The sequence below is a fragment of the Leptonychotes weddellii genome, chromosome 6 (genome assembly GCF_054177405.1).
Source record: "Leptonychotes weddellii isolate Sample4059 chromosome 6, ASM5417740v2, whole genome shotgun sequence".
Lineage (NCBI taxonomy): Eukaryota > Metazoa > Chordata > Mammalia > Carnivora > Phocidae > Leptonychotes > Leptonychotes weddellii.
The window spans coordinates 128,276,470-128,292,749 of record NC_138374.1 but is presented as its reverse complement, the minus strand read 5'-3'; the positions used below and the strand labels follow the sequence as shown (position 1 = coordinate 128,292,749).

At 38.7% G+C, this 16,280-nt stretch overlaps 1 protein-coding gene across 10 annotated transcripts in view; it reads right to left on the bottom strand.

Annotated features, from left to right (window-relative positions):
* MARK1 (microtubule affinity regulating kinase 1) overlaps window positions 1-16,280 on the bottom strand; it is a 116,443-nt gene that overhangs the window by 52,003 nt on the left and 48,160 nt on the right. For all 10 annotated transcript variants that reach the window (XR_014146600.1, XR_014146601.1, XM_031018464.2 and 7 more), the window contains exon 3: window positions 15,237-15,290. Coding sequence is in view for 8 of the 10 variants with exons in the window: in XM_031018464.2 (XP_030874324.1) it covers window positions 15,237-15,290 (54 nt within the window). In the remaining 2 variants the exon portion in view is untranslated. The remainder of the gene's footprint in view (window positions 1-15,236; window positions 15,291-16,280) is intronic.

Here is a 16,280-nt window from a genome sequence, read left to right as displayed (position 1 = left end):
CGTTAAGCGCCTGCCTTCAGCTCAGGTCATGATCCCAGGGTCCTGGGACTGAGTCCCGCATTGGGTTCCATGCTCGGCGGGAAGCCTGCTTCTCCCTCTCCCACTCCCCGATTGTGTTCCCTCTCTCACTGTGTCTCTCTCTGTCAAATAAATAAATAAAATCTTTAAAAAATATATTTTTATTTAATAAAATATCATTAAGACATTGATCATTATAGTCATAGCTAGAGACTCATCCCCACCTCTTTTTCCTCCTTCCCACCCTAGATATAACCAATGCCCTAAAGCTGGTATGTAACAAGCTACATACTTTTATAATTTTCTATACATGTATATATAAATAGCAATATTACTTTTTTGTGTTTCAAACTTTATATAAATGGAGTCATACTGAAATTATTTCTCTAAACTTATTTTTTCTTCAACATAATGTTTCTTTGTTCTATCCCTGTTGTATATAGATCTGGTCCATTTACTTTAATTGCTCCGTTCCATTACGAGGAAACCAGTTTATACACTGTTCTATTGAGAATGCTTAACTTATTTATATACTTTCACTATTGCAATCAGTGTTATAATGAATATTCTTGACGTGTTTCCTTAAATACCTAGAGGCTTAATTTTTTGATAGTGGTGTATATACACCTTCAACTTTCTTAGGTCTTGCTGAATTTGCCCTCCACCCCTGTTCTGTACTTGAAGGCCTAGAACTCAAGAAATATTGAGTGCCTACGCTGCTTGGTCTTTTCCATCTTTGGGACCCACAGCCCTAATGGCCCCTCTGAGCTATAAGTCTCTGTTACTGATGGTTTTGCTGACTGCTTCTGACAAAGGGAAACAATCTCTACTCAGAGGGGAGCCCCATAGGGTTTTGGATTCATTCCCTCCCTAAAACGGCTAACGGGTTTTAAAAAGCAGCTATTAGTTTGCCACCAGGCTCTTGTCAAGACTGAATACCTGTCTCAGAGAGGTGCCCATTGACCAAACTGCCTCACTCAGGTACACGGACCAGGAGGAGGTGAGGAATATAGCATCAGGAGTGTGTGTGTGTGTGTGTGTGTGTGTGTGTGTATGTGTACATGTATATTATATCTAAAATATAGGTATTTATTTTTAGGGCAGTTTTAGTTTCACAACAAAATTGAGCAGAAAGTATAGAGTTAGCACGCACCTCCTGTCCCCATATATGCACAACCTCCCCAACCATCAACATCCCACACCACAGTGGTACATTTGTTACAACTGATGAATCTATATTGATACATTATCACCCAAAGTCTATAGTTTACATTAGGGTTCATTCTTGGTGCTGTAAATTCTGTGGGTTTTGACAAATGTATAATGGCAAATATCTACCATTACAGTATCACACAGAATAGTTTCACTGCCCTAAATATCCCCTGTGCTTCACCTATTTATCCTTCCCTCTCTATAAATCCCTGGCAACCACTTATCTTTTTACTTTCTCCATACTTTTGCTTCTTGAGAAGATCATATGGTTGGAATCATATAGTATGTGGCCTTTCCAGATTGACTTCTTTCACTTAGTAATATACGTTTAAGGTTCTTCCATGTCTTTTTTTTTTTTTTTAAAGATTTTTATTTATTTATTTGAGACAGAGAGAATGAGAGAGACAGAGAGCACATGAGAGGGGAGGGTCAGAGGGAGAAGCAGGCTCCCTGCCGAGCAGGGAGCCCGATGCGGGACTCGATCCCAGGACTCCAGGATCATGACCTGAGCCGAAGGCAGTCGCTTAACCAACTGAGCCACCCAGGCGCCCCTCTTCCATGTCTTTTCATTACTTTATGATAGAGTATTTCTTTTTAGCACCGAATAACATTTCATTATATCAATGTAGCAGTTTATTTATCCATTAACCTATTAAAGAACATCTTTATTACTTCCAAGTTTTGACAACTGTGAATAAAGCTGCTATAAACTGTGTGTAGGTTTTTGTGTGGACATAAGTTTTCAACTCATTTGGGTAAATACCAAGGAGGATGAATGCTGGATTATATGGTTGTTGAGTTTTGTAAGAAACTACCAAACTGTCTTCCAAGTGGGCTACCATTTTGTGTTCCCACCAGCAATGAGAGGCCTTGCTGTTCCACCTCCTTAGCAGCGTTTGGTGTTGTTAGTGTTTTGGATTTTCACATTCTAATAGGTGTGTAGTGTTATTTCATTGTTGTTTCAATCTGCAACTCCTAATAACAGATGGCGCTGACCATCTTTCCATAGGCTTACTTGCCACCTACAGATTTTCCTTGAGATATCTGTTCAGATCATTTGACCAGTTTTTAATCAGTTGTTTGCTTTCCTGAGTCTTTTCAAGCCAGTATTTGAGCCCATTCCAATCTCCAACAATACCAGATGGCTGTGGATAGTAGTGAACATGGATTGTTCATCGTATACCTTGTAGAAAATGGGTCATTCATATGAGTAACCCTGGAGGCCCTAGGCAGAGGGAGCCAGAAGTCACACTCCCTCACTTCTTCCTTGTGGGTCTCAGAGAGGTGGAGGGCCTTGGTCTGAGTGGGGTGGCCTCAGGTCAGCAGAGGGAAGTGTGCCCACGGGGTCCTGGAATCCAGGTGACTATCCCCCCACCAGGACTTCAGAGGACTGACAGCAGGGGTGGAGCTCTGTGGGATCTCCTGTGTTCTGGGTGGGCAGTCCCCTCAGTACACACTCAGGGTTTCTACTTAGCTTCTGACACCACCCAGGCCTCCTCTCTCTGCTCACCTGATGAACCCTCCTCCAAATAAGACCCTCACCTCCCTGAGAAAGAGGAAGTAAGGGGGCCTATCATGAGGTCACCTTTGCCCAGGGACTCCCTTGGCTGATGGCAGGGGCAGCACTCTGTAGGTCAGATTTTCAGAAAATTTGTAATTCTGGTTTCAACTCTTTTTTTTCTTACTACAGCACATCAGCAGATAAAGTTCACACATGAGTAGATAAAATTCACATATAAAATTGCAACTTACAACTCTGATGATCCTGGGTTTTACTGTAACCAAAGAGTTTCTTCCCCCCCAGAAAAACAAGTCAAATACTATGGCAGCCTCTTATTTTCTCATGGCTTTCATGAAGTCATTTTATAAGCATTTAATAATAAAATAAACCACCTAAACATTAAAAAAATCATTTTATAAGGAAAAACACTTATTTGTAACTAAGGTGTATATATATATATATTTTTAGATATTGAACTTTATATTTTTTAAATACTGATTTTTTCCTTCTGAACCTCCACCCCACACCCGAAGAAAGTATGATAAAGAATAAACACAAATAGTCTCTATTTTGGTTTTGCTATATTATACAGATTTTAAAAGTGGCTAGATTTGTTATTAATAGGAGCAGCATTACTGTAACTGTCACTTGAATTCATCAGTATTATCGTTATTGTGTATTTCTAATAGAAAAGTCCCCGATACCAATCTGGCTCTCCTACGCTTACACATAAGTAAATGACCTTTGTTTGCTTCATTTGGTCTTGCTTTCTTAATTAAGATTTTCTCTGTTAAGTTGTTGTATTTGACTATAAAATCACAACTCACAAGCACTGCAGTATAGAAGCTTGTAACTGGGCTCCACTTACTCAACCGTTACTCTACACGCCCTCTGCAACCTCCCGGCCAATGCTTGAGCACCCTCCACGCTCACAGTCCGTGGTGCTCCCTGTACCCTCGCACTCCCAAAGCTGATGAACAGCACGCTTACCAAAGGCTATCTAGGCCCCAAACCTATTTGTCAGCTATAGATGTTACTGCAAACAGATAATTTAACTAATATATTAGCTTTCTATTGCTGAATAAGAAATTACCACATCCTAGCAATTATAACAACACACGTGTATCATCTCATGGTTTCTGGGCATCCGTATTCTGGGCAGGGCTTCATTGGGTCCTCCGGCTTCCGTCAAGGTGTTGCTCTCTCATCTCAGAGCCCAACTGGGGAAGAATCCATTTCCAAACTAACCCAGGCTGCAGCAATAGGACTGAGGACTCCGGCTTCTTGCTGGTTCTTGAGTGGAGGCCACCCTGACCTCTTAGAGACTGCTCCCTTGCCCTTGCCAAGCAGGCTTCTCCAACATGGCCATTTACTTTATCAAGCCAGCAAGGATAATCTCCAGGGCAAGTTGGTTAGCAAGACAGTCCTATATAACACAATGTAATCGTGGGAATGAAATCCCATCACATTTTCCATATTGTATTGGTTAGAAACAAGTCAGAGGTCCTGCTCACATTCAAGGAAAAGGAATTATACAAAGATGGAACACCAGAAGTGGGGATCATTAGTGGTTGCCTTAAAGTCTGTCCAGTGCAATTAAATATTACTTAAACCAATGAATTAAAGTTTGTTGTTTAACAAAACAAGCCAAATTGAATAATCTGTAAATACTAGATAAAAGCTGCTGTCCACTTAAGTGTGGGCAAGATAAATGTCAAAGATGAAAATAAAATCTAGGGGTCTGCTCTCAGATCGTTCTGGGTGTCTTTAAATTCTCCCTTTATTAATTAAAAAAAAAAGAAAAGAAAACTGGAAACAGAAGCAAATGTGAGTTTATGGGTGACATATGTGCAGGATAAACGAAGCTGAATGCCAATCAACAGACCCAAACTAGGAGAGGAGGGGGATCCTTGGCCTTACGTGAAGAGACTGGTCAGTGGTTATGTAGGTTGTTCAATTTAAATGTTAAATGTCCAGATCATTTTTAATAATTCCTCCCATTAGCATACTTCTTCAGTTAACAGCTCCTCACTGCAGTGCAAGAGGGGCTCCCACATACTTCCTCACTAGCAAGGGCACTTCCAGAAGGCAGTCCAAGAAGGGTGGCACGGACAGGCCACACCGGCTCTAGTTCTAGCTCCTCTTCCTTCTCTTGCCTCAAGAAAACTCATCAGATTGCAAGACTGGAGACAATACTGTCACATGGGTAGTCTTGAGTTTATTCTCATTAATTTTTATGCAATTACTGGCAAATTTGGTAGTTTTGGAAGCAAACTGGTTGAGATGTATCTTATAACTAATGAAAAGATACTGATGTCTCCTGGCAGCTCCATGTTTGAGAATCAGTAATCTAAAGGAAAGGATTAGCTGCATATCCTTCAAGCAATTCTCCATAATTACTGGTTTTTGTTGTTTATTTCATAAGCTGGGTTTTTGAGTGGCAATGAATTCATGAATGCAGTCCCTGACCGGAACCTAGAATTTAGCCATTCTGTTCTACCAAGAACAGAGATGAGCTAGAGATAGGATTAAAATTATCTTCTGAGGGCGCCTGAGTGGTTCAGTGGGTTAAGCGTCTGCCTTCGGCTCAGGTCATGATCTTAGGGTCCTGGGATTGAGTCCCGCGTTGGGCTCCCTGCTCAGCGGGGAGTCTCCTTCTCCCTCTGCCCCACCCCCTGCTCCTGCTCTCTCTTTCTTGGCTTTCTCTCTCTCTCAATTAAATAAAATCCTTAAAAAAATTATCTTCCGGGGCGCCTGGGTGGCTCAGATGGTTAAGCGTCTGCCTTCGGCTCAGGTCATGATCCCGGGGTCCTGGGATCGAGCCCCACATCAGGCTCCTGGCTTGGCCGGGAGTCTGCTTCTCCCTCTCCCTCTGCCTCTCCCACTGCTCATGCTCTCTCTCTCTGTATCTCTGTGTCTCAAATGAATAAATAAAATCTTTAAAAAAAAAAAATTATCTTCTGAAAATTGGGGCACCTAACAAAAGTATACCTAAATTGAAGGCCACTCTACAGCCATGTGGAGGTGAAACCAGGGAAATAGTCAGGAAGGGCCAAAGTTCTCATGAGAAAGTAATGTTTTATTCCAGTGAAAAAAATAATACATAGCCATCTCAGCGATGTCTTCAATATATTGTTCTATCCTTAGTTTCCTCTCCTTCAGCAGTCACTGACAAGGAGTGAGGAAAAAACCGTAATAAGCAAAAGCATGAATGGGCCTGTGAGGGTTGGGTGTGTGTAGACTAAAACTGACAGGCGGTTGTGGAAAGAAGAAGAGCGGCTGCTGCTGGGAGAAGGGATTAGTGTGTTTTAAGGGGCACACTGACCTAGGACAATGAAGTGCCAGTAGCCTGACCCACCAATCACCCTTCTTCCCAAAGAAACACTTCAACTGTCAGCTAGATTTGGGTCATTAGCACTACAAATCAAGAGAACCGGGGCCAACTGAATAGTAGCCCATGGCTTTAGTAAAAGGTCTAAGATGTCTCCTCCTCTTCACAACTCCCCTCAGCCCTCCCCTAAACCGCAATATTCCAGCTGGCTGCACACAGGAAAGGGACAGGACTAGTTAATGTCAGAGCCTCTGCATCAGCTGCCTGAGTCAAAGGAAGCAGAGAGAGAGAGAGAGAGAGAGAGACAGTGAGCCACATATACGTGATCTCTTAGCCCAGAGCAGACCGTCATCAGCGAGGGTGCCAATCTTCCCAGTGCTTGCTCTTCCTTAGGAAAGGTGGAGACGGTTGAGGGGAGAAGGAGAGCTGAAAATTTAGACCATGCTAAGAAGTCTACCTTGAGATGGACAGTTATTGTTAAAAAAAGTCAATTACTCTATGTATCCTATGTCAGGTACAAGCCAGGAAAAGATATATATTAAATAGTCCCACACTACTATTTGAGTTTTGGATTCTAATTTTTAGTTCATTTTTTTCTTGCTCGTTTTCAAACTGTGACAAACTGTGACATCATGATATTTTTAGCATTCTTAAACTTAGCAGGAATGCTCCGAATTCACTAATACTCTCCAAACTTACTGTTTTAGCTTTGCTGTGGGCTGAAATCAAGGCCAGAGTTTGTTCGAATCTTGTATGTCCAATTAGAGAAATGAGTGCTGCGTGAAGGCCTGAGGTGGGTTTTCTCTGACTACGAGGCAGAGAGGGCTTTTACTGTTTGTACTTCGTGACAGCTATTCTAGTTAGTTTTTCAGAGGCCTGGAGTGTTGCCTTCTTGGTTCTTGGCATTGTTCCAGGTAACTGAAGTGAGTAAACAAGAGAGATATTTACTTTTCAATTCAGTCCTTCTAGTCAGGGCTTAAGGTCATGGTCAGTCAAACTCCATTAGTGTTTACCAGTATTTGCCTCGTTTATGAGCATTTTCCGTTTCTCTTCTCAACTGTTCTCTTCCTTCCTACCGCTTCTATTCCTTTTGATTCTTACTCTTTTTTTGATAGTGCGAAAATCTGTTATATTTAGACATAGCCACGTGGACATGGCTTAGACAATCCTCGTTCTATTTACACCCAAAGCACCATAGTCAGGGGCCAGTCAAATGCACATCATCCTCCTTACACAGGACCTGCTCACCGTGTTGCCCTTGGCTTCAAGATCACAGGACTCCTTCACTGCTTCTGTGGTCTTGAGGCAGATGGAAAACACTTGTGGCCATGGGGAACATGACAAAGGCAGAGTGGTCAGGCTTGCTCCCATTGGGAGAGCTCTTCCAGGCTGTCACTGGTCATGGGGAACTGGGCTCGTAGGAGGAGGGTGACATTCAGATATTCTTGTGCCTTTCGACACAGCCTTCTTGGCCTTTCCAGTATTTTGTTCTGATTTGGGTTTGGTGAGGGCAGGAGCCCCCTTCTTTGCCTTCACTGTAATCTTTATAAAAATTCCATCTGTATCTTTGATAGCCGTTTACCAGTCTATTAATGAGAGGTGTGGGCATTGCTTGACCCTGCAAATGACATTCAGCTCCTAGAGACTGCTGGGTCCTCGTTTAGACTCTCTCGGAGGTGCCCATCCATTTAGGGATTTTACATATGATATGCCTATATTAACAGAACCCTATAGATTACACTTTCAGCTTTTAAATTTCTAGGATCATCACTTCACTCTTTTTTCAGCCTTCAGACATCTTATGGACACACCACATATTTTATAAAGTTATGGCTAGTAGTATAACAACTTAGGCAAATTTCTCAAGTTCTTCCCATGAAATGGTAGTTGGAAAAAAGAGATCTGAATACAAGTAAATGAATATATATTAGATGATTTCTAACTAAAAAAAAAAAAATGGCTGTTCAGTACTGCTTCCCAACCTTGACAACTTGTAAGTCAACTGTTGCAAAGTTAAGAGAAGGAAATGCTTTTTAAAAGACAGGCTGGGCCACTTTCCCAAGTTTCATCTAGACAGATTACAAGATTGTAAGACTCTTATTTCTTATAACTGGTACCAATTTTATATTGCTTGAGTCCTTCCCAAGGCCTTGTACAATTCCGAGCTCAAGCTGGTGCTAAATAAATGTACTGCTTGAGATAGCGAATCAAGTAATTTCAGACAAAAGATATTAAACATAAAATAGATCAAATTTGAAAACAGTTTGAGTTAGAAATGATGGAAATTAAAATGAGATATCATAATGCATCCATAAGGTTGACAAAAATTAAGAAATCCGGTATTAATATAAGGTGCAGGCAAAAATGTAGAGCAGCAGTAAATCTCACACGGTGTTAGCAGAAGTGTAAACTGGTGCAACCACTCAGAAAAGCAATTTGACATTATTTAGTAAAATTGAGGATATGCATGACCTTCAGCCTAGCAATTCTGCTTGGAGAGATACATCCTAATAAGTCTGCTGGGAGACATACATCCTTTCATACATCTTCACAAAAAAGATATACACAATATGATCACTGCAGCAACACTGCTTTTACAGCAAAAATGAAAAGCTAACTAACTAGGGAAAAAAAGCGAAACACAAAAACACCAGGAACAATCTACATATCCACCAACAAAAATACACAAACTGTAGTATATCTATTAATAAGTAAATGGGTAAACTGCAGCATACTCATACAATGGTATGCAATAACAGTAGTGAAAATAAATGCACTAGACTATAAAGACTAACATGACTAAAACTGTAGGACAATGTTACTTGAAAAAAACGAGTTGTACAAAGATGAGAGGTTTAAAAATAAATAATATGTAGTATTTTACATATAGAAACACATATGTGAAAAATGTTTTAAATGTGAATGAGAATAAGAAAGATCAAATTCAGAATAGTAGTTATTTACAGGTAGGAAAATACAGGAATAGAACCCAGAAATAACACATAAGGCTTCAGTTGCATGTGACATTTTATTTCTTAAAAAAAAAATAGAAATGAAACAGTTTAGTCTAACAAATGTCATAAGAAAGCAACTTTTTTTAGAATGGGAAAGACATTTTGAAGTCCTCATCCAAAAACTATAAATAAGCCAGTTTACTATGTCAACAAACTGCCCAAATTAGAAAAAAATAAGAGTATGGCTCTTCAAATAACAAAATGACAATATGACTTTTAAAATGGCCAGATGAGCGGCACCTGGGTGGTGCAGTTGGTTAAGCGGCCAACTCTTGGTTTTGGCTCAGGTCATGATCTCATGGTCCTGGGACAGAGCCCCACATCAGGCTCCACGCTCAGTGCTCACACACTCTCTCTCTAATAAATAAATAAATAAATAAATAAACAAATAAATCGTAAAAAAAATAAAATAAAACAGCCAGATGGTTTAGTCTAAGACTCAAAGGTGATTTAGATTTCTAGCCAACCCCATTTCCAAGAGAAAATCCTTCCACATCTACACTTCAGTAAATCTTATGTAGTTTCTTGAGAATATAGAAATAGACATATGCTTTATAGCCAATAAAGGCCAAGCAATTAGAATAGAGGTGTTAAGAGTCAGAGACTGAATACAAACACCAAAAAAAAACCACCCAAAAAAAACCTACTATCAAGAGTAAAACAAATAAAAACTAAAGCAATTCTTTATGAATAATCCTTGGTTATGAGCTCTTAATTTTAGGAAGGGCAGAGAGATTTAACATTGTTGTGGACAGCAAAGGTTTCCCTGAAGAAATGACTCTAAGGCTGAAATGGGAGGAATGAATAAGGATGAATGAAGTGAAGGGGGGCGGCGTGCCTTAGGCGGAGGGTGGGGTGAAGAGCTGCAAAGGCCTGGTGTCTGTGCAGTACTGAAGCTGCAAGAGCAGGAGATGGGGCGGGGCAGAGGCTGTGGGGAGCTGGTGGGCCATGAGGTGGAAGAGGAAGGTGGGGCCTTGTACACCTTGTCAATGAATGTGATTTCCAGACCACCAAAAATGGAATGCCATCTCGAAGTTTAAATGAAGGTACTCTGTATTCTTGATGACTTTTTAAACTGTGTGTGTGGGTGTGTGGGTGTGTGTGCGTGTGCACAGGTACAGAGGGATGCAAAGTGGATGCAGAAAGGCCAGCTGGGAGGCTAAGGGGGCAGTTCCCAGGACAGACAACAGCAGCTTTGTCTAGAGTGGTTGTGATGGGAAAAGATAAAAGCAGATGTTCTCAAAAGCTTTGTAAGACAAAATCTGCACAACCCAAGCATAGACTAGAGGGTGGGAAAAAGGAAGAGTGAGGAGTCAAGGGCTCTTCTGGGCTTCTGGCTTGCACAACTCGAGGACAGTGTCATTCACTGAGAGAGGATGCTGGAAGAACACCAGGTGGGCTAGGTACTGAGCAAGTGGGGCGGAGATCAGGAGTTCAGTTTTGGATATGATAAGTTTGGGCTATCTTTGAGAAATTACAAGCAAATTTAGGGGATGTCTGAGTTGAAGGCATAAATTTGTGACCCTGCCTACAGTTGAGACAGCCCAGGAAGAGAATACAGAAAGAAAAGAAGACCAAGCTTTGTGGGGGTCTAACATCGAAGCCAACAGAAAAGGCAATGACTCTACATAAAGGAAACACAAAAGGAGGAGCCAAAAAACAGAAGAAAATATATGGAGAAATACAACCTTCTTTCAATAAATTCTTGTTAGATTAAGAATTAATGAACACATGTATCAGGCTCAATGGCACTTAGCGACCATAAGAGAGTTTCCATTTCAAGGTTTTTTAAAATTTTTTATTTCTACTGAATTAAAAAAAAATCCTAAGTCATGATCATATAGATTGGAGAAAGGAACCAGCATCAGATGATGTGTCAGCGACATTCAGATTGATTACTTTACAAAGATCTTTCTCCCTGAAGATTATGTACAGCTCTCAGACAGGTTCCAGTCTAGACTGCTAATCTTATCACACGGAAAAGTTGGAAGACCAGAAGTTTCGATTGGAAGGATAATAGCAAATGAATTCTTAATATACTCTTTGGATATGCTTGCTCGGGAAGGTTATCTTTCACATTTGGATATAGCATTTGTGTGTTAAACACGCCCAAAGATAGGTCATTGACCCTTCTGTCCAATAACTAAAGAGGGCCAACAAGGTTTAGAAAAGTCAAATTTTTGGTCAGTGGACTACTTGAAACTTTTTTTTTGTTTTTTTCAGAAAATCTGGTTATCTTACCTTCAACATATTTCTAGATAGACATTAACATTATTGGTATCACCTTTTAAAGGAAACTTGTTTGAACACCTTTTCCCTCAAAATCCATCATATTTCAGTTTCAAAGATATACTTCCCACCAATTCTTCACACTGTACGCTAAAGAGACATCTTTTAATAGCCATGATTTCATGATAACCTGTTTTCAATATTTCCTTCAAAGCCAAATCAAGATCAGAGGTGTGTTGCTAACCACTAATTTCATGGCAAATGAAATATTGAGTGACTGGGCATAGGTATAATCTTATTTATTCGCATGGCAGCATCATTCCTTGCAGAATTACTGCCCCCATATACACTCTCCAAAAAAAAGGCTCTCCAAAAAAAAAGCTTGGTCTTCTCTTCTTTCTGTATTCTCTTCCTGGGCTGTCTCAACTGTAGGCAGGGTCACAAATTTATGCCTTCAACTCAGACATCCTCTAATTTGAAGGGAAAAACTAATTCGAAGACAACTTTTGCAGTCTACAACCCAGCTCACAAAATGTTAACTCTTATCATTTAGATTTTCACCAACCCACAAAAGAATTGGTCAAGATTTTTCCTTCAAATGGCCCACACATGTGAAAAGAACAATAAAGTAAAATATGCTTTAAAGCATGCATATGTGACAGTAACTAGTATTTCAACATATGTCCAACAGAGAGATTTGTTAAGGAACCCTGCCAAAGAGCTTCTTCTGCTCTCTTCTTGATAAAAATATGTGTCAATAATTGTATGACTGCTTTTACAAGTTTGGTTTCTTGATAATTTGCTAACAGAAATTTAATTCTGAATATTGCTTCCATGGTTCTGTCCTCCTCTCTACCTGTAGTGACCATGGTAAAAATTATTTTGCAGATGCTCTAGAAAACTTAACTAGCTTACCAGAAAGGTTGCTGGGCTTTATCTGAAAATTCACCAAAGATTAAATGGCTTAGGTCACCATCTGACAACATTTTACACAACAGATAACATACCAGACATTAGGCGTAAACGGATTATTCACTTAATAAGTCCAATTCTCAGATGTCAGTTAACTGAAAATTGATTGTACTTTCCCTGCTTGTACAAAACCACTGTCCTAGCACAGAGATTCACAGTCTATGTCGTTGCAATGCTGCAGCCCTCTTTATTATTTAAGGACATAATTCTGAGTTACAGCAGTCGTACCTCCATTCTCATTTCAGGCTTTACTACTCAGCAAATCACTTCAGAACCACTGAGCCGAAAGTTTTTGTGAGTTGAGACTATAATGCAACATAGTAAAACAACAGAAAATACAAATTAATAAACAATACACAGAAGATAGATAAACTGCACCCACATGGCTATGAGCTCAGAAAGGCTAACACAGACTTTGTCATCCATGTGTAAACTAATGTGTCCAAGTTTAAAAACTCAGTGGAATTTCTGAAAAAATGAATTAATCTTACATTTCGAGTACATGAACTATCAACAAAATTGCTTCATTGTTTTGCTTTTCTTCCAACATTATTAGGCTGCTTAAAAGATCCCCAGGAATTGCTAGTTTAGTTCATAAACCCTACCCCAAAAAACACTAATTAAAATATCAGGTGAGACTCATGGTCCAAAGAGGAAGGGGTAAATACAGCAATGAACTCAAATAATTTTTAAATGATGAAAACTCACTAAATTGGATCCCACTAATTCAAAATATATGATACAAAATAATATGAGCATATTACGTAAACAACATTGAAGCCAAAGATGCTTAACAATTCCAAAGACCAAACTGTTTTTGAGAGCTTTATATTTTAGAAGTTTTAAACAGTTGCAGTATCAAATTTAGGTTACTTTGTCTATCACTGATGTTGGCAAAGGAAAGTACTATTTCCTATAAATATGTTACACACAAAAGAGAACATAAAGGATGGGAATCAGCTTAAATTCAGATCAAGTCCAGAAGAAGATTTAACCAAATGCTTTTGGAAATTAGATTAAAATGAATCCTTATTTCAAATATATGTGTTATCATTATCTGCCTTTTAATAAGCACACCAATGACATGGACAACGTGTTTTGCTATTTTTTACCTAAAGGACTTCACTGTCAATGCTAAGGAAAACTAACAGATTATACTTCTCATTCATTATTGCTTTTTTAGATATAAAAAGAGACTGGGAGATCCTACTGGCCACATGTTGAATGTTCTATAAGCCTTGTCTGTTGTTTGTTTTCAAAACTCTTAACTGAGAGCAAATCTATGAGCATAAATGAAAATTTCAAAAATAATGACACACCCACAGTGTACAGAGCTACATTTAGTGAACATATCTTTCCTTGGATTTTATTTGCATAGATTAAAGAAAACAAAATTGCCATCATTCTTTATATACCTATTTGGAAAAGCAACACTTCATCAGCAAGATTAGCAGAATTTACAACAGAAATTACTTGTCATCAAGTTCATGTTTTAGTTATTCAGATAAATAAAGCAACATTCAGCTTCACGTTTGCGTGTTTCAACAAGTGCAACTGTGGTCCTACAGCTTTCTCTGGGCCCCTTTGGCAAAGACTGAGTGGGGGTCATATTACTGGGCATCTAACTTGCAAAACAGGCCTCAATCACTTAATGTCACTTAAAATCACTCGGTTTACTAGAGCAACTCGCAGATTAATCCAGGAAGAGTGGAGAAGCCAGATGGGTGATGGATGGGGCCACGGGGCACACGTAAGCACTTTGTGCATTTTTAGAAGATTCCTGGCAGAGGGGTGGCAAAATCTGCCCCACTGTGGCTCCAGCCCAGGGAAAGAGCATCTTTGGGTAATTCATCTGCCCAGAGAGGATACTTTTTTATAACTCTTACCACTGCATCCTAATTAGCTAACAGACTGGTGCTAGAAGTTTCTCCCAGAAGACATCCATAAGGTATACCATTTCACAGAGGAAAAAAAAGAATGAAGCAAATATTTTGTTCTCCCTGATCAGAAATATCAGTGCTATAAAAGTTACATTGATTGCTAAATTTAAAAGGAATCTCAGTAAGTAGTACAAAGATCTCTGAGTAGAAGTAGATAAAATAAACTGAGTTATCTGGCACTGAGCTAAGTGGGAGAGCCTTGATATCACAGACCCAAATTTTTAATTTAACGTTAAAATGACTGCAAGTATAGTTAAACACACCATACTAAAAAGTTCTTACATTAAGATTCGACCTCTTTTAGGAACTCAAAAGTTATCTGTCACATTTCCATATGTGACCATGATCCTACTACATTTTAATAAAGATCACAATGTATACTAATTTGCCATATACAAACTTAACACATATGGCGTAAGGGTTAAAATATTTGCTTCATTCTTAATGTACTAAAATGTGTATCTGAGAAACTTCTCCCAGATAAGTAATGAGCAACCTGAAAGAGCTTTTCCTAGGTTTAAGCAGGGCAATCTCCACCCTCACTCCTTTCTTTTCCTCCCCTTGCTGTTTTTTATTTGCACTCTTTGAAGAAATGTTCATATTTTTTATTCTAAGCTAGCTGAGGGACTAGTTCCTGTGGAAAAGGAAGAAAAGAAAGTGAAGCAATAAAAGGAAACCGTCTATGGGCAATTTAACTATAAACAGATTTTTAAACAAAACAGAATCATGAGTGTTTCAAAATATTTGTTACAAAGTTTTATTCTACTGAATTAAAAGACATAAATTCCTTTCCTATGGTGTATGAATTTGAGTTGTAGATACTTCTCAAACAACTACTTGATAAATATAATTGAAATATTATTAAATATAAATATTATGTTTTATACCATGTCCTTCCTTCAGATACTGCTGACATGTAGTATTTTACCTAATAGGAAATTTAGGATAACTGACTTTACAGAATATCATATATTAATAAACTCATATTCTAATTAATTACTATTAAAATAATTAAATACCTTTTGTAGACTGGTCGGATTTAGCTGAGTTTTGTCTATTATTTTCACAGCAACCTGAAAAAGAGAATCATTAAACTATATATTTGAGAATATGTATTTTGATGGATTAAAAACTTATAAAGAAAAAATCTTTTGTTTCATTCCTAACTAGATGTAATTTAGTTATATTTGGTGTTCAGATCACTAGATGGTAAAGTTGTGACAATCTGGCAGCCTTATGATGTATTCCATTGACCCATGTCTTTAGCATATCGGATTCTGAGTCAATAAAATGACACCTTTCGTATTTCTTCCAAGTCTCCCCTTTAAAGTGAAAATCATTTGTATCTTAATCTTTTACTTATGATCTTAGTAAGTTATAATTATCAGAAGGGAGGGGATTATAAGCTTTCAGTAGGTTAGGTATCATGTGAATAAAATGATTAGAGAAATCAAACACCCAAGTTCGCTTACAGCCCCAGACTAACCAAGTGGATTAAGTCTAATTCTCTGCCTAATAGAGCCTGTGTCTGAACAGTTCCTGGAGCCAGAATGGGCAGAGGACTAAAATGAACCATAAGTGACAATATTATGTACAGAGCAAAAGAAAAACTTATTAAAAACAAATTATGACTGAGATCTTCATAATGTCCTAACTGAATCCAGGAAACATTAAGTAATACTAACTTTTTTAGTCTTTACTATACAAATTATTAAATATTAGTAATAAGATTAAATACACACATTTTTGCTATCCACATACACATAATTTAAAACACATGGGATTTTAGAAACCCAATTCTCTTATTACCTGAGAAAAACATCTGTTTTTAACCACAAGTGCAATGTGGTCTCTGAACAGATAAAAAGTAGTGGGTGACTTTATACACATTTATACCTAATTTACCTTAAGCAGTAAGTAATGAGAACTTACCCTGGCCCTGTTCCTAGGGTCGGGGAACAAAGGTAGTCAAAAATGTTTACAGAAACCATATAAAGAAGACAGAAGTCCGAGGAAAGCTCAACTGTAGTATGCCTGATTTATGAGACGCTACAGGCAGGGAT